Consider the following 22049-nt stretch of genomic DNA (forward strand, 5'->3'; position numbering starts at 1 on the left):
GGCATCCGGGCAGACGACTATGACCTCTATGACTATGAAGCCACATGGGCCAGGTAAGCAGTTAGCCAGGTCGATGATTATATGTGTAATCACGATATTCTGAAAACCTGTTAATGCATTACAATCAAACTTTGTTTTTGTTTGTAAAATCGCTTTATAGCGGAGGCATCATTTTCTACTGCGTGCAGTCGAACATCCATCTAAAAGTTTGTTTTTATCCTTTCAATGGTTCATATTTTGTTCTCATCATATCTTAAGTGAGTTGCCCAACTCTTCCCGCCCCTGCTAACGGAAGTGCCATCGCGACGACCTACATGGCAGGGGGCGTGGCTAGATTCGTGTGCGAGGCCGGCTATGAACTGAGTCACGTGGTCAACTTAACCTGCCAATCAGATGGTACCTGGAGTGCTGGCGATATCCCGACATGCATCAGTGAGGCATCCGGGCAGACGACTATGACCTCTATGACCTCTATGACTATGAAGCCACATGGGCCAGGTAAGCAGTTAGCCAGGTCGATGTTGAATGAGCCCTTACATTTTTGTTAAAATGTGTTGTTTTTCATCATATCAATTAAACAATCAAAAGAGAATAATAACAAATATTAAAATGTATAAACATACACAGAATATATTATTTTTAATTTTTTTTCTTCAAAATATTTATTGAAAACAAATCTCATTCATAATAATAGTATATGATAATAATAATAGTAATAATAACATGTTCGTAAAGACATAGAATATGTATTATGAAAATATAGTGTAATAGTTAACTCATCAGCAATACAAGAAAGTTAACAAAATATCTGCCATTTCTTATTTTGAAGATCGAGACGAATTTTCTTGAAAGCAATTATACGTTCCATATTTTCTAAATGTTTGAGGGCTCGTTGAAAAGAAGGAAATAGTGAAATAACGTTTTGCATTTTACAAGTGAATATGAAATATTTTTGCAAAAATAATAACTGTATTGACGAAATAAAAATTATTGATTATAAGAGTACCAAACAAAAATTCTTCATCTGTGAACAAAACATTTCGTATGTTCTTTCCTTTTAACCATGCACATAGAACATTCCAGAAAGATCGTACTTTTTCACAATTTACAAATAAATGAGACAACGTCTGTTCATGATGTTTACAGAAAGTACACATTAAAGAAGTACTTATACCTATCTTATAAAGAAAACTTTGTGTTGCAATTTTTCTATGAATAAGTTTAAATTGGAAATTTCTTATTTTATTATCTATGGATGACCTATAAAGTAATGTAAAAGGGGATTTCCAAATTAGTGAATCGTTTAAATTATTTTGTAGATCCTTTTGCCATTTATCCTGTTGATTTGTTTCTGAGATATTTGCTGAAAATTTGTGTAAGAAAATATTGTACGTAAGTTTTGATATCTTTTTAAGCTTACAGAATTCGTACAATAAAGTATCAACACAATTTAGAGAATCATTTTCTATTTCAAAATTACCCTGTTTTAGAATACGTTTCCAACTACTAGGTAATGCGGAAAGAACTAAATAATATAACATAAATGAACCAGACAGAAATTTCATTAGGCGTTGGATTTGATCAAAAGACATAAATGAACCATCAATGCGCAAAATATCCTTAACATATATCATATCAGAATTAAAACGTATATTAATATTGAGAGGTTTTCCGCCTACCAGTATATGAGAATTCAGGCAAAGGGGTTGGGAAATAATTTCTTTGAATTTAACTGGGTCGTAGTACTTGTAGTGACTCCATGCAATCAATATATAATTCCAAAAAGGATCTGCTTATTTATTGAACATTATAAAATGGTCAGAGCGGAGATTGCCGCTTAAAAAAATATCACCTCCCATACGTCTCAGAGAGTGTACAAAAAACATTTTCCATTTACTTTTGTTTCCCTCATCAAAGTATATCTTTATCCAAATAACTTTTATTGCACGGTTAAAAGATAATAAATGAGGCATTTTAAGGCCTCCTTTATTATATTCATTGTAAAGCGAAGAGCGTCTAATTTTGTCCTTCTTATTTAAATTTAAAGAGTACTCTCTGAAGTTCTGAAAAGAATGATAACGGGGGATCAGGAAGAATACAAAGTAAATAAATCAATTTTGGTATAACTAGAGATTTAATAATGGTCACTTTTCTATAAGATTCCTAAGACCTAAGATTCCATATATTCAACGTTGTCTTAATTTCTTTAAATTTTGATTTGAAATTAAGATCATGAAAACTCAAATTATCATTCAAAGGAATGTTTATACCTAAATATGTAAAATAATCTGAAGGCCAAATAAATGGAATGTCTTGACACATACGCATAGTAACTTTACAATTTCCCAGTCTAATCATATTACATTTTTCAAAATTAATTTTCAAACCAGAAGCTTCTTTGAAATCGATTATTCAAGACTTTAACGCATCTACGAATATTCGATTCATCAGGTTCAAGAAAAATAACCGTGTCCTCTGCATATTGACTAATCTTTACCTCTTCATTTAATACTTTTAACCCACGAATATCTTTATTTTGTCTCACGAAACAGCCAAGTACTTCAACTGCAATAATAAAAAGATATGGAGACAACGGACATTCCTGTCTCACTACACGCTTTATCTCAAAAGAATCTGACGCGAACCCATTATTAATAACTCGTCCTTGTTTATCAGTATACAGCAATTTCACCCAATTAATAAAATACTGATCAAATCCAAATACTTAAAGAGCGTCGTACATAAAATTCCAGTCAATCATATCAAAAGCTTTTTCAAAGTCAATACTCAGAGCTAAACCGTCAATATTTTCTATTTTACAAATGCTTTGTATATCAATGAATAACGGAAACACGGAAAATGTTGTGTGTGGACAGGGGGACTATCGCGAAACGGTAAATGACACGCTAACACGCTAACATCCGCAGCCACATATACAAAGATATTAACTAATTTTATGGACTATTTCACCTTATTTTTCACTTGTGGATACTGTATTTGGACTACATTATAATGCTGCAATATGCCAGATATGATTTTGTTCTTCCTTATTTGATCTCCGCAAGGTTATTATCTGGTAAGTTTTATGTCAGATTTTAACTTTTTACTTCGTGGTCGTATGCAATTGTATGCGTTGTAAATGTCTAAACCTGCGAGTAGATCAACTATGCATGGACATGAAAAAGGTTCAACATGTCATTGAGTCACTTCTAGACAAAACATCTGACAGTTGCCCCGACCCAGCTCCCAAGGCATCTACACAGAACCCCCCACCAGAATCGGATTGTGAACAGTCACATTCAGCATTCCCCCCTCTTCCCGAACAACCAACGCCTCATGGTACTGCAGAACAATTAGCAGATTACAGGCATAAGCGTAAAGATGACTTCATGCAACAACAAAAAGTTGTGAGTGAAAGAATGAAGCTACAATGTGATGTCCTTATTGTAGGAGATTCTATTCTAAAGCCTCTCAGACCGTCCACGATGTCTTCACAAAAGAGAGTTAAATGTAAAACGCTTCCCGGAGCTAAAATAGATGACCTCTTTGAACCAACAAAGAATATGGTTGATAAGAACCTGCCCCAAACGGTCATCATCCACGTCGGATCAAACAATATGGCGATGAATGACTCAACAACAATAGAGAAAAAAGTGGAGTCACTGGCCCTTCAAATCCTAGGTGAATGCTCTTCCGTGAATGCGATTACGATTAGCTCTATCATCAAAATAAGAGCGTATCAAAGTGACCTCCTCAACAAATTGAATGACACCAACAGTCGACTAAAGTCAATGGCCCTATCCCACGGATGGGACTTCATCAACAACGACTCTATCGAGCCAATTCAACATCAATGCAATGATGGCATACATCTCAGTCCTGAAGGGGTTAATTTATTCGCCCAAAATCTTATCCGCCACATCAACTCAGAACGAGATAATGATCGATAATGATCGGAGGACTTTATCCTCCACCTACGCCACTCGCCATCCCTTCCCATCTGACCCGCATCCTTTCTCCATGGCAATGCAGAATCCGCATCAGCAAACTGCGTCATATGTGTCTGAAGGACCACAACTGCAACCTCCTACAATGAGCTATGCACATGCTGTTTCTCCCCCTCGCTACACAGGATGTTTTTACTGTGGAGAAACAAATCACAAGCACCTACACTGCCGTTTTGGAGAAAAGATTAGGTGCTACCTCTGCAATGAAACTGGACACAAACGTAAATTCTGCAAGAACACATATACCTGCTAAAAAGCAGGCAAGGAAGACTGTGCCGATAATGATGCACTAAAGAATCATTCTCCTAAAAATGATGACAACAATGAAGAGGTCACTAATGACGATGATATCAGCGATTTTGATGGTAATATTGAAACTAGCTTCGATGACAACGAGGCAAACTTCAGTGAAGAAATAGAATTGGACTTTGACGATGGAGTTGACTTCGATGAAATTGATGCCAGTGAACCCAATTTTGCTGACAAAAACGAAATAGACATTAATATTGGCAATGTATATGACTCTGATTTAGATACTTGTAAATGTAGTCCGGGAACGGAAGGAACCAAATTGTTACCTAATAATATTAAAGATAATTGTCTGAGAATAAAAAAGAAGCATGGAATAAGAATAGCTCAATTGAACATTAGAACTCTGTTATCTAATATTGACAATCTTCAAATGATGGTTAATGATTTTAAATTTGATCTTATTGCATTGAATGAAACAAGATTAAACAGTGAGATAAAGGACGTGCATATAGGTATACAAGATTACTGTATTTATAGGAAAGACCGTAATAAGAATGGCGGAGGGGTTGCAATATACGTTAATGAAAATAAACTTAGCCACAAACTAAGATCAGATCTTCTGGTAAATGATATCGAACTTGTTGCTGATGAAGTGAAGCAACCTATGTCTTCACCTATAATTGTTTTAGCTTGGTATAGACCCCCTGGAACAAGTATCGAACTATTTAAAGCCATTGAGAATATTTTGTTAAAAATTGACGAGGAACGAAAGGATATCATATTTTTAGGAGATTTCAATTGCGATATACTTGCAGACCCTTTATCTTGCTATACAAAACGATTACTTGAAATTTGTCAAAATTATTCTCTAAGCCAAATAATCAAAGAACCCACGAGGGTAACACCGCTCTCATCTACCCTTATTGATTTAATTTATACTTCTAACTGTGTGAAAGTGGTCGAAAGTGGCGTCATTCATTTAGGAATAAGTGACCACTCACTTGTATATATTGTATGGGGTCGAGTTCGCAAATCATTTCCTAACCATGTGTGTAGGACATATAGAACTTGTAAGAATTTCAATGTAAATGACTTTTGTGACGACCTAGGTAACATTGATTGGCAAAGTGTTTTTACATGTACTGATGCTGATTCTTCGCTACATGAATTCCAGAAAAAGTTATTAACATTATGTAATTTACATGCTCCGGTCAGAAAAAGTCGTGTAAAAAGAGATCGGAAACCCTGGATAAATGCTGAAATAATTAATCTTATTCATGAAAGGGATAAGTTGAAAGAAACTGCAACGCGAAATAATACTCGTGAGAATTGGAAAGCATTCCGAAAAAACAAGAATCACGTTATTTATAGAATAAGAACAAACAAAAGAAAAACATTTCATAAGAATATTAAAGACTCGCAGGGTAATGTTAAGAAAACATGGAAAAATCTTAACATGCTGATACCACGCAAGAATAAAAATGTGAAAATTCAATATTTAAAAATTGATGGAGAAGAAATTCATGACACGAAAACAATTTCACAAAAATTGAATGAATTCTTTGTCAAAGTAGGTCCTTCACTTGCTAGTGTCATTCAATGTACGAGGCACATAAATGCAATTACCAATGTTATGCAATTCTTACCGCATACGCTGACCAATATCTTTCAAATTATCCCAGTAACCATAGATGAAGTGAAAAAACAATTGTTGAAACTGTCAAATGACAAAGCAATGGGATGTGATATGATACCGATGAAACTGATTAAGCTGACAATTTCCAGTATTAATGAACCTTTAACACATGTTATAAATACCTCTATGAGTACTGGATGTGTCCCTATCGAATGGAAAAAGGCAAGAGTAAGTGCTCTACATAAAGGTGGAACAAATGAACCCACAAATTTTAGACCGATATCAATATTGCCAATACTTTCGAAAGTACTAGAACGTGTAGTGTTTGATCAGTTATATGACTATCTGAACAGTAATAATCTAATCAATGTATATCAATCTGGCTTCCGGCCACTGCAGTCAACAGCCACTGCATTGCTGAATTCGACAGATGAATGGCTGAAAAGCTTTGAACAAGGCAAAGTGGTGTGCTCTGTAATGATAGATTTGAAGAAAGCCTTCGACACAGTTGATTTTGATTTACTAATTGAAAAATTAAAATATTATGGTATTGGACAACACACACTTAATTGGTTTACCAGTTATCTGTATGAGAGATACCAAAAAACGACAGTCCATGGTATATCATCTGATTTTTTACCTATTCAATCTGGAATTCCACAAGGGTCCATCCTCGGACCTCTTCTCTTTATTATGCACATCAACGATTTACCCTTGATACTAAAAAAAATTGCAAAATAAATATGTATGCTGATGACACTATTTTATATTATGCTAGTAATGACTTTTCTGAGCTGGAAAACAAGGTAAACGAAGATTTAGTAAATGTGAAAAAATGGCTTGATGTCAATAAGTTAAGTTTAAATATAAATAAAACAGAATACATTGTACTAGGAACAAAAAATCGTCTAAAACTAGCTGGTAATACAAATTTGAATATTAACATAGATGGAACCCCTCTGAAAAGAGTTACTACGTGCAAGCATTTAGGAGTGATTGTGGATGAAACTCTATCATGGACAGACCATATTAAATCTGTACAAAAGAAATGTAGTAGTGGATTGTTTATGTTAAAATCAATACGTAATATTGTTGGTAAAGATACATTGAAATTAGTATATAATGCATTGATTTTATCCCACCTCTCCTATTGTGATGTAATATGGGGAAACTGTGGAAAGTGCCTACAAAATGATCTCCAAAAAATTCAAAATCGGGCAGCTCGAATAATAAATGATACCCCTTGGGATTCATCGGGACACTTTAACCTTAATAAACTTGGATGGGATACGCTTGAACAGAAAAGGAAAGAACATATCGCTTTAATGACTTTCAAAATACTTAATAAAAAAGCCCCTTCTTATCTAATTGATAAATTTTCGTTCAGAGAAAGACCATATAATACGAGAAGTGGCAATCTATGTGTTAAGACAATCCAGCCTAAAACGGATAGTACCAAACGCACATTTGTGTACAGAGGCGCTTGCCTATGGAACTCACTTCCACATGAATTGCAAGCTGCACAAACCAAGTACAGTTTCACAACAGGACTTAAAAGAATAACCAATTTATAATAATATACAGTATACTATGCTCAAATATGTCTATGAACTTTCGAATGTTTCCTTCTTATTTTTGATGTGTCCATTTGTGTGTTGTTTGAATTGAAATTGTTGTGTATATATCTGCTCGGGTATTTTAAATTTCCATAATATGTAATATAGTTTCATTTCATTTTATCCGAAAATGATTAAATAATAGAGTTTTATCTGCTGTGCTTGTTATTTCAATTCACTTTCAAGTGTTCTTTTACAGACTTAAATAAAATAAAATTGTAATCATATCCATAATTGTAATAATGCAGTATCTTGGCCAGCCACATTTTACTTTTTTATATTTTGTAAATATCATTTCTGGCAGTTTATATGCACTAGTAACAATTCGTATTACCTATTTTAATTTGAAGTATATATACAGTACTTTTGTTTGGACACTCATGATTATTGTTATTCATATTAATATACGTTTTCAGCAGTACTATTCTATCGTTATCTTTTTAGATATTTATCTTGATTATTTCTTGTTTGTTTTAAATATGTCATTTGATATACCATTATCATTTCTATGTTCATTCGATGTATTTACATTGTTTCACACGGCCCCAATGGAAATCAGTCTTGTAACTGTTTGGGCTTTTTTAACATTGTATAAATAAAGATATCAATTCAATTCAATTCAATTCAAAAATCGTATGTTCTCTCCAATAAAACGTCCTTTAATAAAATCATATTGGTCATTACTTATCAAAAGCCCTAAAACCTTTTTCATTCGTAATGAGAGAATTTTTGATAAAATCTTATGATAACTGTTAAGAAGTGATATTGGTCGCCAATTTTTGAGAAGTAATAAATCTCTTCCTTTTTTTTGGTAACAAAGTAATAATACTTGTTCGCATAGATAAAGGAAGAATGTTATCAAGCAAAGAAGAATTATAAACGGAACATAACAAGTCTTTGATATCAGACCAGAACGTTTTGTAAAACTCTATTGGAAGTCCATCTGATCCCGGTGACTTGCCATTTTTAAAAGTTGTAATACTTTCATAGCACTCTTTCTCTGAAATGAGATCACCTAAAGAAAAATCGTCGTCTTTGATATCCAGATTAGGTAAAACAATTTTGTTAATGAATTCACAAGGAAAATCTTGTTTCGCTTTAGATGCATATAGATTAAGATAAAACAACCTTTCTTCCTCGAGAATATCTTTATAATCTGTAATAGGTCCATTTGCCGTTTGAAGCCTGGAAATAAATTTTTGCTGAAAGTTCCTTTTTTCTAAATTAAAAAAATATTTGGTATTACGTTCACCTTCTGAAACCCATTTAGCTTTAGTTCTAAAAATAATACCACGAACAATTTCTTCTTGAAAATGTTCATATTCCTTTTTCTTGTCATATAAATCGCTACGTAAAGTTTCATTATTACAACATTCTTTATTGTTGGTTAACCTATTTATATCTTTCTCTAACTCTTCTAATCGCATTCTGCGTTCCCTTTTCTTCTTTTTGGAAATTTCGATGAACTTCCAAGGAACTCTAAATTTCATAAATTCCCATATTTTGCTAAAGCTCGAACCTGCATTTCCAGTCAAAACTATTTTAATTTCATCTCTTATTGAGTCAACAACATCTGCGTCTGCCAAATAATGCGGTGTTGAGTTTCCAAAATCCTGGATCTCTCTTTATAACAGATTTTGTCAAATGAAGGGATACAAATAAATGGTCACTCTTATAACCAAAAGATATTTCACTTTTTTTAACTGACTGAATCAAACTCTGTGATATCAAAAAGTAATCTAAACGACTTCCACTTTTACAATCGTGAGACATCCAAGTATATTTCAATGCTGCAGGGTGAAGATGCCTCCATACATTAACTAATTCAAAATCAGACATAATATTTTGAATGGCATTATAACAATTAAGGTGGTTTTAAATCAATCTTTGAAATTTATCCAGCTTTGGATTCAAAATAGTATTAAAATCTTCCCCTAATATATATGGTGCTTCACCATAATTACACAACAATTCGTGTAACTCCGAAAAAAAATACCATCGTCACTATTTGGACCGTAAATATTTACAAGCGTAACCGGACTATCATTAATCTTCACTATAACTAAAAGAATACGACCATTACTATCTATGTGCGCACTTAAAATGTCGAAATTCGCCGAAGGTTTTAAAAGCCTGCAAACCCCTGCACTATCTGAACGACCATGACTGAATATATTATTGTTGCTCCACTTCTGAAACCATCTCTTTTCTACAGCTGAAACAGAATGAGATTCTTGTAAAAATATCACATGGTGAACAGAATTCCGTATCCAATTAAAGATAAACTCCAGTACTGGTAAAAAAAAAAAAAAAAAATTTCACAGAATCAAACAAAACTTACACTGAATGTTCATGATTACAAATAAATGACATGTGCCAAACAATTCTGGAAGAAAATGTATACTGGCTGAGTAATGAGCATAGAAAGACAAGGAAATCAAGGTGGTACTAGCCCCGACACCATGTGTGTTGTCCCATATATAGCTTTCTATGTGAGTGCTTGTTACTTTACCAAGACTCGGTCAAATTTATTATGATTTTGATGACTCCAGAACCTTGCAGTGCACACCAATACTTACATGCTACATGATCAACTGTTTCTGATCCTTTCCACACCTTTTCTTTCACAATGCAATCGCATTACCAGTACTAAACTTTATCTTTAAATACACATTGTCTCTTTAAATGGTTGCCAAGCCATCGTACATTGATCGACCCGATCTTAATATCTATAGAGTCACTTATCATATTCGAAGTCATGAAGTGGTATAACAATGACTAGTGGGCCTATACCAGTAATTTTCATATGAACATTTACTGTGTTTGATGATTTAAAGTAGAACAGTATAATATAAGTTGAGAATTGCTTAATTTTTAAGGTAGAATATAAAAAAATGAAATTAAAAAGAAGTGAAAAGAAAAAAGTCAAAGAACAGAAAGATAAAACAGTATACACAAATTCTAAGTAAACATCTAAAAAATAAACAATCCCTTCCTGTCTGGATTGTCCGTCTACTGTCATTTGACAGAGTAAAAATGAAGCAACTTTATACAAGCATAGTAGGCCTTAAATAGACATATAAAGTACATCAATCGTAGCTATATGTGACTAGAAATGAAACGGAAGTAGTCAAAAACGGTCAAAAAACTACTTTAGATTTCAACTATTCTCGGCGTCTCTACTCCATCTCTTTCTACCAAAATAAATACTTATTCAGTTGACGATTGATGAGTTCATATTTTGGTCAAATTATTGTTTCAACATGTTAGAATTCATTTGTGTCCTCTTTGCCATCTTTCAGATCTGAAGGTCGAAGCGTTTTTAGGGGTCCTTGGTCATCTTTGTGGCCATCCTTTAAATCACTCTCGGGACGGAGTTGGGGATGAACGCAAACTTATTTTCATCTCTTAATTGCCTGACTTTGATCATCAGCCGTTTGTGTTCATTTCTGGTATCTGGGTGAACGTCGTCGCTGATTCCAACCTTTACGCCGCGGAAATTCAAACATTTTTTAATGTCGGGCTCTTAGATGCAACTTATTGACGCAAGGTTATGACAAACTGGCGCAAGATTATGTCTTGTTATGTCCGTGTTGCGCATGAGGCATAATTTCGTTTTCGTTATTACCAAGTCTAATCAACAAAGTAAATATCCATTTACCAGTAATTCAAGGCAGTGTTTGAACTATTCATTACGCATTCATTTTGGTTATGATTTCTGTCTAACAAGGCATGTCAAAGACCGCGCAAGTCAATAACGTTGTCTTCAGTCAGCAAAAAAAAATCGTGTGCAATGGGCTTTAATAATCTACTAGTATTCAATACAAACTCGATGGGTAAACCAATTGATACGGGTTTGATTCCTCATTTGCAACTCGCCTTATCTTTATTGTTTGCTGTGTTCTATGATTATATGTGTAATCACGATATTCTGAAAACCTGTTAATGTATTACAATCAAACTTTGTTTTTGTTTGTAAAATCGCTCTATAGCGGAGGCAACATTTTCTAGTGCGTGCAGTCGAACATCCATCTAAAACTTTGTTTATCCTTTCAACGGCTCATATTTTGTTCTCATCATATCTTAAGTGAGTTGCCCAACTCTTCCCGCCCCTGCTAACGGAAGTGCCATTGCGACGACCTACATGGCAGGGGGCGTGGCTAGATTCGTGTGCGAGGCCGGCTTCGAACTGAGTCACGTGGTCAACTTAACCTGCCAATCAGATGGTACCTGGAGTGCTGGCGATATCCCGACATGCATCAGTGAGGCATCCGGGCAGACGACTATGACCTCTATGACCTCTATGACTATGAAGCCACATGGGCTAGGTAAGCAGTTAGCCAGGTCGATGTTGAATGAGCCCTACATTTTTGTTAAAATGTATTGTTTTTCATCATATAAATTAAACAATCAAAAGAGAATAATAACAAATATTAAAATGTATAAATATACACAGAATATAAATTTTACATAAGCAAGCGAAAAAATGTTATGGCATAAGATTTTTTTTTTCATGGTCTTCCATGGAGACCAGAAAGAAAAGGAAGAGGGAGAAGATGGAAAAAACAGGACAAATCAAAACAAAAAAAACAATAGTATTTAAATAAATTATGTTAAGGTCTGACGGTATTGATTAATTTAGTTGTAAGAGAGATCGTTTGGATAAAGAGAGAGATATACAATTGCTAATATAAATGGAAATGATATCGTATATCCTAGCCCCGACCCCCTCCCTGTAGAAAGAATGGGCGTTTGCAGTTGTTTGCTCAGGGTCTGGGAAGGGAAAGATTATTGTATCATAGCTGATAAGGTATTGGGGTATAAAATTTGTTTACAGCAGGGAGTAGTAAAAAAGGAGACGAAACTATTGTAATTTATTCAAACGCATTCGTGAGTTCTAAAGCGTAACGATGGGATGTGTAACATTCCACTTGGCTTTGAAGTTCCATGCTCCGAATCGCACTTCCACTGCGGGGACTTTCGGAAGCCAGGCACCAGTTTTACATTTATTACAAAATATTAAATTACCGGCAAATTTCAGTGTAAATCAAAAACCTTATATGGGGATTGTAATGGGAATAGTGCATCAAACGAATTTCCAAATTTAGTACTCCGTCCTTCCTATAATTTGTGTGCCAGAGTTGGTAAAAGAAAAATTACATCCTGACAAAAACTCAATATTTTAGGACAATGCGCTATTTTGTGCATGTTTTAATGTCCCGTTATTGAATCCATGATTTAAAATCTTCAATAATGTTAAGTTTGCTAATGCGTGTTTTCGCGTGTTTTTTGTATTTTTGTAGTTTAAAAAAGGAAGAAATTACACAGGTCTGTGTTTGCTTGTTCTACTCTTAACACATTCAACAGTGGATGAGAAATCATTGAAAGGGACAGCGAACAGTTGCTGTGATACCATTTTCTGATGTGATTTCATGCGCTCTTTTATCTCACCACCTGGTCAACAGTTGCAAATTAGCGCATAAATTTTCGGCGGCTTGGAGCACGGGGTCAAAGGAGAGCGGCTTGATTCCAGTTCTTCTCTATAATGTCCCTGTTTACAGTTAACAAATTTGGTGTATTACTATTGAGGACTTTAAACATCATTACACTAATATGGAATTTCTGGTGAGATTTCAAAGTCTCCCAGCGCAGTATGTCATGCATTGAACAAAACAATGTAATTGAGGCTTTATATTTAGAATAGTCCTTCCTACTCTATTTTGTAGCTTTTGTAATTGGTTTATATATTTTCCATAAGGAGTTTGTCATATTATGTCCTCAAAATCTAGATGAGGTAGAATAACATTTTGATGTATGAATTTTAACTTTTATTTTTCTTCTTTTAAGATGTTAAGCTTTAGGTATTCGATTCTGGATCCTGTATGAATTTTTTTTTCCTTACCCCTTTTGTATATAACTAAATACCTAAAAACTGCAAAGTTATCCTTACAGATCAAATACAATTATCAGTACATATATGCAGTTTACTAGTCAAGAATTAATTAAATCATTTCCTCTTTCCCTACAGTTCTGTCGACGCCCGCTATCATCGGAATATCTGTGGGATCGGTAATTCTGATCGTTTTGATCATTATTGTCATCATTTTGATCTGCCGACCAAAGAAACGTCCACCGTCGATCGGGTACGCTACATAATCTACATCAAAATAATCTTGAATCTTGAATCTTTGTTTGTTGGCGCCAAAGAAATAAGAAAGCACTGTCATCATAATAACAATGTCCTTCGAAATAGCGATGACCTTCAAAAAGCAACTGCAGACAATTTCTTTACCCTATTATACATCCGATATAAACCATATTGGAATCACGTATTACGTGTAATGTTCGCACGTGTTAATATTTTATTGACAGGGCTCTTGACGTTGCCTTGACTTTCAAGAAGTCATTGCCATCATGGGATTTCAGGTAGACCTACATTTATGTGTCCTTGTACAGGGCCTTTTAAAGAGGGTGCTCCGATTTGTGGAGGTGTCATGGTATAGTGGTTTTGTCATTAACTTGTCATCTCTCTCAATCCAAGGGTTGAGGGCTCGAATCATTGTCAGGCACTAACGTCCTTTATAGCAAGAAATTAATCCACATTGTCTGTGTATTAAGCTCTTTATCAAACCAGAATATTATTTTCCTTAAATTAGAGGGTAAGGGTTAGTGTTACAATTGGCTTGTAGGTTAGGTTTTGGATTAGCATTAAGTTTACGTCGTTGGAATGTTGGGTACCGTATTAAGGCTAAACAATCGTAAGAAATTACCGCAAAAGATACACATGGTCGACCAGAAAAAGTGTCTTACAACTATCACGAGCTTCACCTAGCACCATCGCAAATTATTTTGCATTATACCGTTTAATAATCCTAAATATATTACTCATTGCGGATGTAGTATCGAAAATAATATCGCTAGTGATATTCGTTTGTCTCGCAATGTCAACAAGGGATCTAAAAGATCACGACGTTTCGTGCGCCGCTGCAACACTTCGTCAGGTAATAACATATATTGTAAGCAAGCGTTTGTTATACTCTACGGGCGATCCTGACAAAGTGTTGCAGCGGCGCACGAAACGTCGTGATCTTTTGGATCCCTTGTTGACCAACGTTGCGAGACAAACGACTCCCACTAGCGATATGTTTTCGATATTATCCCGTCTGTTTGTACACTTCCTTTTTATTATTATGATGACCTTTTCTTTCATCCTCAAACTTTTTATCGCACTTTTCATTTTTATTTAATTTCTTATTCTATTAGGAAGGTGAACTTTTCAAAAGACCAGGCTAAAGTTCATGGAAATCCTACCTCACCTAGTAAGTCCGTTTAAACATACAGCTGAGTACTGGTGTCAAGCAGTGGCATTGTGAAAGATTGATTATTTTATAATGGTAGTTATAGTTATGATGATAATGATAGTTATAGTAATGATGATAATGATACTAATAATGATAATTAAAATATAATTATTATAATGATAATAATATTATTAATAAATACTAATAATGATAAAAAAATAAAGATAGACTTTTAAATTTCAAAATGGACTGGAAAGTCTCTTTATGCGTTAACCCCAGAAACAAAATACAATTTTATGCTAGCATATTTATACAGATTGATTAAAAAGATAACTATTAATTCCTATTAATTCCTATTAAATGTATTACAGAGGAGTAGATTCTGAAGTTTTTAAATGTTAAAAATGAAACGAAACTTGGCTCAATCTTGGCAAAGATCGCACGATCTTGGCACAGAAGGGGTATATGGGACTACACGCACATTTGTCATTGACTGTTGGATGCAAACACTTTAGCTAGTACTAGTCATCTGCCGAATATGGGGGTACTTCAACTCTTCAAGAGCAATCATGTTCAGGGGGCATTTCTACTTTCTTTTAAAATGAAATGCAGGGAGTGAGGAACTCAGCTATCTCATTAACTTCATACGAAAGCCAAAATGAACCGACTCTTCCATAAGATTAACTTTCAATGTTAAATTTTGTTTCGCAATTCTGCACTTGGCCGCTCATAAACAATTGTAAATTAATTTTGTCTTCTATATTTAAATGATTGAGAAAACCAATGTCATGAAAATATTAATTATTTTATTTCAAATGGAACTGGAATCGTGTAGGCTTTTGTCCTTGAGTGTATTAAACGTTACGTCGGAGCTAAAGGCCGGGTAGTGATATCTTTAGTCCTTATGACGCACTTAAAAGTGTTATATCATAAGAATATGTGATATTACATAATAATTTTTGTTATTTCTATCATTAATCGTCGTTTTTCTTTGTCTCTCTTTCCCTTTCTTTCTCTGTAGTGCTTAGTCCTGGCAACTGATAAACTTAAATATAACGAGTGGATCGACGTGTAAGGACATAGCTATTATGTTGATATATCTGCAATGCATGCAATTGAGCTGATGACTATATAAACGCTTTTTGTTGGCTCTTTTACTTTTCATAATTGTGTATTAATAGTTTTTTAAATCACAGAAAACGTTTTGATGCTATTACTCAGATATAAATGACTTTGATATTAAGCACATAAAATGTACTATTAAACTATATATGTGTAGCTACGTCTTCTAAATTTTCCGATTAAAATCAAATTCGGCTGTCAATAGGAACTATATAGGTTGGCACCGTGTTGGTCAACGTTTTCTCAATGATAACCATTATCTATAACCATTGTCCATGTCATATCTTAATTGTGTGAAAATTTAAAAACGGTGATATCCAGATATCAATGTGATACCACTTTGGAAACGATAATCATTCAACATGAAAAACCTAATGAATCCTATCATAGATGTTCATTTTCTCGTAGATCCATTTTGTAATTCTAGAATGAACGGACATATGTTTCCTGTTTAGCATATCTATCTTTGGCTTATGGATCGCAACTTTATTCAAATTAAGCTTAATTGTAATTAGGGGGAAATTCTTTGAATTTACCCAATATAGGAATTACATCGGTATTTTGGGGATAATAGTAATAAGTATGTTTTTAGTTGTTTCCTTGTTGTTGCTTTTGCTTTTGCTGTGCTGTTTCATTAGTTTGTTTGGGGGAGATTGGTTAAGTTTTGTATTTTTTTTTTTTTTTTAATCCATTTGGGGCAGACATATTTTTGAAAAGGTTGATTAATCAGAGCGCGTTTCTATTTCTTTAAGAGCGCCATCTGCGAACAAAGAATGTCTAGCCATTTCTCTTGCATCGAGAATGACGTAGGGGGAGGTAATCCAAAGTTCGTTAGCTCCAGCTTGATTTAAGATCGGTGTAACAAAAACATTTAGAACGCTTTGCATGAAATCTTATTGAGCTTTCTGTGTTTGAATATTAAACAAACTTAATTATTTACACAAATTATGAGTAGTACGTGTGTTTTGCAGACTTTTGAGGTGTGTTCACAATTTTATTGTTTACCATCTTCATTTCATCAGCATCGTCATTATCGCCACCATCACCAACAACATCACCAGAAACATCATAATCATTATCATTCTTAATATCATCATCCGTATCATTTCTATCAGCATTATAGTAACCATCATTATCAGCAGCAGCAGCATCCCCATCACCATTATCACCATCCCCATCACCACCACCATCATCATCACCATTACTACCACCATACTCATTATCATCACCATCATCACTACGGCCGCTAGTCATCGTTATCATTAACAGCAAAATCATCTCCATCCTCACTTAAATCTCCACCATTACCACCATCATCGCCGCCGCCACTATCTTCCGCATTATCATCATCATCTTCACCATCATTATTTTCGTCATTATCATCATCATTCCTTTCGTATCGCATGTCTTCGAAGGAAATGAACGATGAGCTGGTGACCTCTAGCGAATTAAACAGAAGAGAATACGATCGAACATGTCAAGGTGTTTTTCGCTTTTTATTACAAACGAATACCTGTACAAAGTATGTTGTGAGACATTTCCATGAAATACCACAACCATAATGCTTCACGAGTGAGAATAAGTGAATGATTGTATTCTTTACAAATTCATATATTATACGTTAATTTTTAGTATAAAACTAATCACAAAAGAAAAGAAAAAAGGTCAATAAATCAAAACATAGTCAGCATCTGTGGAGGAAGTTATATAATATGTAAAACATCTCCCCTTTTATACAATACATTATTAAGTAAGAATGTACTCTTTTGCAAGTCAAGTTGGATAATAAAGTCAATATGAATTTGAAGTGTGTATATAAAAGACATGAAACTGTTTTAAAGAGGTTAGATAGAATAAAAGCGAGAAAGGGAGAGAGAGAGAAATAAAGAAAAAATGAAAATAGAAAGATAGAGAGGGATAGATGGGGGATGAGGGAATGGGTACGATTTTCTAGGAAAGTAGCACCCGTACACTGAAACGGACGATTATGACAGTGTCCCAGGGATGTACAATAAATTTCATTAATAATCAAAACAACAAAGGAATGCCTGTTATCACTCATATATTATGGAACAGTGTTGGTCGCAATGGGCATATCGAAATAGGAATATAAAAAAGAGATGATTTGGGATTTTAAGTTTCTACAAAGGATTCTTCATTAAATTTAGCCCCCACCCCCCCCCCCCCAAGAAAAAAACAAAAACAAAACATAATATTAATAATAATGATAATCACAATAATTATGACAATGATAATAAATAAAGAAATAACTTTTATAATAATAAATTATAAATAAATATAATCAAGTTTATATGAATATGGACACGTGTAAGTAATTATTATTAATGTTATGATTGATAATCACTTACACGTGTATGAATAATAATCACTTACACGTGTCCATATTCATGTAAATTTATTATATTTATTTATTATTGATTATTATAAACGTTATTTCTTTATTTAATTTGACATTTCAGTTTAACTGTAAATCCTAAACATGTTATAGGGAAGAGCAAAAAATACAAGATGACAAAATATTGAAAAAGTAACAATATACGGTGTTACAAAACATTTTTACTTCTTGATTTCACTGTTTATATGACCTATCTTTCGATCAAACCTTGATTTAATAATTTATTATTATTATCCTGATCAATACTACTATCCTCAATATTGTTTATTATTAATTTGTTCCCTTTTACCACGCTGTTGGTCATAATCCACTATTATAATACATTACTATTCATATTCAAAGGCATGTCTTTTAATATTTACATATCAAAACTCTCATATCTTTAGTACGTGTCATCACATATTTCATCGCGAGACTATTTCTGAGAATGAAAGGCATTGTGCAAAATGAAGAATGATAATTAACAATTCATAGAGAATTATAGAGATAGGTTAGAAACTTGTGTATGAATAAAAGACTGGTCGACTAAAGACAAATGTGACTCAGTATATTCTTTTCACCGTACAAAATTGTGTTTAATTTGTTCAAAATGAAAACAGATAGGTAATCAAACTACCAAAGTATTATACATTGAAGAAAAATATATGACCCGGTGAGGAAGGTTTGACGTGGTTGAAATTTGTTTATTTTCGAAATTAGATAATTTTTTAACGAAATTAATAACATTAATAAGTATGATATGTTACAAGATATAAACAAAAGCAAAACGCAACAATAATAAGGCGGTTAAATGTAGTGTGAAGGAGGACAAAAGGAAATACATCGAGTGGAAGTGTGAGGACCTAGAGCGTCACAAGAACAACTCTAAGGCAGCATTCGCAATTGTGAAAGAAATCACACCAAAAAAAATCTCAAGACTGGATGTAATTAATGATGACAATGGCAAAACACTGACGGAGAATGAAGACATCAAGAAAAGATGGGTGCAGTATAGTAACAAGCTGTTTGCCGCACAGAAACAAGTTGACACTCAGTGGGAGGAAAGTGATGAAATGGAGCCCCCTCCATTAAGATCAAAAGTGGAGCTTGCAATGAAAAAACTGAAGGATGGCAAATCCCCTGGCTTTGACAACTTGTCTACAGGTGAAGAAGGTACTGACCTGGTGTGGCGTCTCTGTTGCAATATCTGGAATAGTAGGGAGTGGCCTAAGGACTGTAGTGCAGCGGCTTAGCAAGAAAATTGTGCACTTTTTGATAAAAGCATGAAACTTCTAGCATAGTTTGCTTTCACCATAAGATTTATTTTCAGATGTGGAGGGAAGTCAGATTTGACCTCTGATGACCCTGAGAGGTCAAATCCAAAATGGCCGCCAGGCCGCATGGTCTAATGTACAAACATGCTTAACTTTTGAACCAAATAGTCCAGAGAAACGTTTAAGGTGTCATTTCCAACTAACTTGGGGATGCCAATTCATTTGGTAATACTTTTGAGATCGCCTGAACTCAGGGTTTTGCATTTAGGTCAAGGTCAAGGTCAAAATTGACTAAAAATAGCAAGTTTTGAATGGTTACAAATGGTTAAATCTCATTTATTTGTCATTTGTTCTCAAATTTCTTTAGGAATGGTTCCCCTGCATAGTCCTCCACCTTAATCCTTTTCAGGTAGTCTATTTCAGTTTGATTTGACCTCTGATGACCCTGAGAGGTCAAATCCAAAATGGCCGCCAGTCCGCAAGGGCTAATGTATAAACGCAGTAACTTTTGAACCAAATAATCCAGAAAAAACATTTAAGGTGTCATTTCCAACTAAATTGGGGATGCCAGTTCATCTGGTAGTACATTTGAGATCGCCAGAACTCAGGGTGTGGCATTTATGTCAAGGTCGAGGTCAAAATTGACTAAAAATAGCAAGTTTTGAATGGTTACAGAAGGTTAAATCCCCATTATTTGTCATTTGTTCTCCCTAGATATGTTCTCAAATTTATTAAGGAATGGTTCCCCTGCAGAGTTCTCCACCTTAATCCTTTTCAGTTAGTTTATTTAACAGTTTGATGTGACCTCTGATGACCCGAAGAGGTCAAATCCAAAATAGCCGCCAGTCCGCATGGTCTAATGTACAAACGTGGTAACTTTTGAACCAAAAAGTGTAGAAAAACGTTTGAGGTGTCATTTCCAACTAACTTGGGGATGCCAATTCATTACGTAATACATTGAGATCGCCAGAACTCAGGGATTTGCAATAAGGTCAAGTTAAAGGTCATATTAGGCTAAAAAAAGTGCTGTTTTCTTTTTTAAAATAAACTTTGCCTCTATTTTGACACTTAAGGTTTCATTATTTTAAAAATTAATAAAAAGACCCGTGTACCACCACTTTGACTATCCAGGGCCAAATTTCATAGAGCTGCTTATCGGCTGGTTCTGTGCTTACGTATTAGTTTTTACTTCAAAGCACTGCTAACCGTAAGCACACGAAAATGCATTAACCTTACGCTGCTTACTGGACGAAAATGAATTTTGTAACAATGCAACCCATTGTGAACGTACAAGGTACAAATTTGTCTGCTACAGGTATAGTACGAAAATGTGCTTACCGGTTAGCAGCTTTATGAAATTGGGCCCAGAAGACAAAAAAAGCTATTCCAAATACGACCTAAAACCTGTTCACAACCACAGCTATAGATATCTACATGAATTTAGCACTGTCCACAACTTATGCATATCCTAATGATGGTAACGATCAAAATCTAACAGTCTCCAGAACAAGATCACAGTTCATTGCATCCTTTCTTGCAGCGACAGTGGATTATTCATGCCACAATTTTTATGCTTCCGGGAGAGTGGTCCAAAGAGGCTGCCACCCAGTTGTTTCGTTTGTCCAGCCCAAGTCAGATGGCTCTGCATCTCTGGATTCTTGGCCAATATCTGGTTTCAACAGTTGGCCTGGTAGCAAGTGCGCTTGAGGTGCTGCTTGAGTGCTGCCTGGGATGGAGGAAAGTTCTCCAGGTTTCTAGACTTCTGTGCGAAGAGCTGTTTCCTGGCATCATTCACTATCATGCTCTCACTGGTTCGGTCATATTAGCACCACAAATCGCTCTGGCAGTAACATTGATCCTTCACTAACCTCCCTAGGCATGCACAGGAGTTCATTGAAGGAATCATTCACCTCTGGGAAAGACTTCTAAGTTTTTCCTGTGAATGTAGAAACAGTGTGACACCCGATGAACGCATGAAAGATTGGAAGAGTCATACATTGTGTCAGACTCATGGTGGCAACTATCATGATTTTATGAAAAGCCTTGTACCGAAATCTTGATCTGAAACCAAAAGCGATCCCCAGCATCAGGATCGAGCTGTCTTGCTGAATGAAGCCACGGCCAGTTCAACCGCATCAGTACCAACAATACGTATGGATACCCTTTTACACCCATGGGACAAGGCCTGCCAAGTGTGACTCAGCAGGAGAGCAGAGCTAGTACTCCACTTCCATCTGTTGCATATTATACAGTTCCTTGCCCTGTCGTAGAGGAAGGTAAACGGCTTCGCATGACATGAAATCAAACAATTCGGTTTTGTTCTCAATGAATCGAAGGAAGTCCTTCCAGCTTTCTGGCAGCAAAATAGAAGGAGCCACCCTTTTCCTAGTGCCCTTTCCCTTTTCCTGCCCTATTGAGGCTTTCAGGCTAGCAGGTAAGTATACAC

The 22049-nt window shown here is 34.8% G+C and overlaps 1 protein-coding gene across 2 annotated transcripts; it reads left to right on the forward strand.

Moving 5' to 3' along the window:
- The first annotated feature begins 17 nt into the window (after positions 1-17).
- On the forward strand, positions 18-16876 carry LOC115922743. Of its 2 annotated transcripts, none has more exons than XM_030982277.1 (4): positions 18-53; positions 13540-13654; positions 14775-14830; positions 15834-16876. In XM_030982277.1, exons 1-4 carry the CDS (start codon positions 20-22, stop codon positions 15851-15853), a joined length of 225 nt encoding a protein of 74 aa, XP_030838137.1. In that variant the 5' UTR covers positions 18-19; the 3' UTR covers positions 15854-16876. The 2 variants fall into 2 exon arrangements, with proteins under 2 accessions (XP_030838137.1, XP_030838131.1); XM_030982271.1 differs by lacking the exon at positions 18-53 and adding an exon at positions 11632-11839.
- Positions 16877-22049: the final 5173 nt, after the last annotated feature.

Source organism: Strongylocentrotus purpuratus, unplaced genomic scaffold, assembly GCF_000002235.5.
Source record: "Strongylocentrotus purpuratus isolate Spur 01 unplaced genomic scaffold, Spur_5.0 spur5_contig_824, whole genome shotgun sequence".
NCBI classification, from domain to species: Eukaryota; Metazoa; Echinodermata; class Echinoidea; order Camarodonta; family Strongylocentrotidae; genus Strongylocentrotus; species Strongylocentrotus purpuratus.

What these genes read in the sequence shown, in the direction of transcription:
- LOC115922743 (XM_030982271.1), top strand. Translation starts at nt 11,656, where the DNA reads ATGGCAGGGGGCGTGGCTAGATTCGTGTGCGAGGCCGGCTTCGAACTG. An exon ending in AAACGTCCACCGTCGATCGG is followed by an intron (nt 13,655 to 14,774) that starts GTACGCTACATA and finishes TTATTCTATTAG; the next exon opens with GAAGGTGAACTTTTCAAAAG. An exon ending in TGGAAATCCTACCTCACCTA is followed by an intron (nt 14,831 to 15,833) that starts GTAAGTCCGTTT and finishes CTTTCTCTGTAG; the next exon opens with TGCTTAGTCCTGGCAACTGA.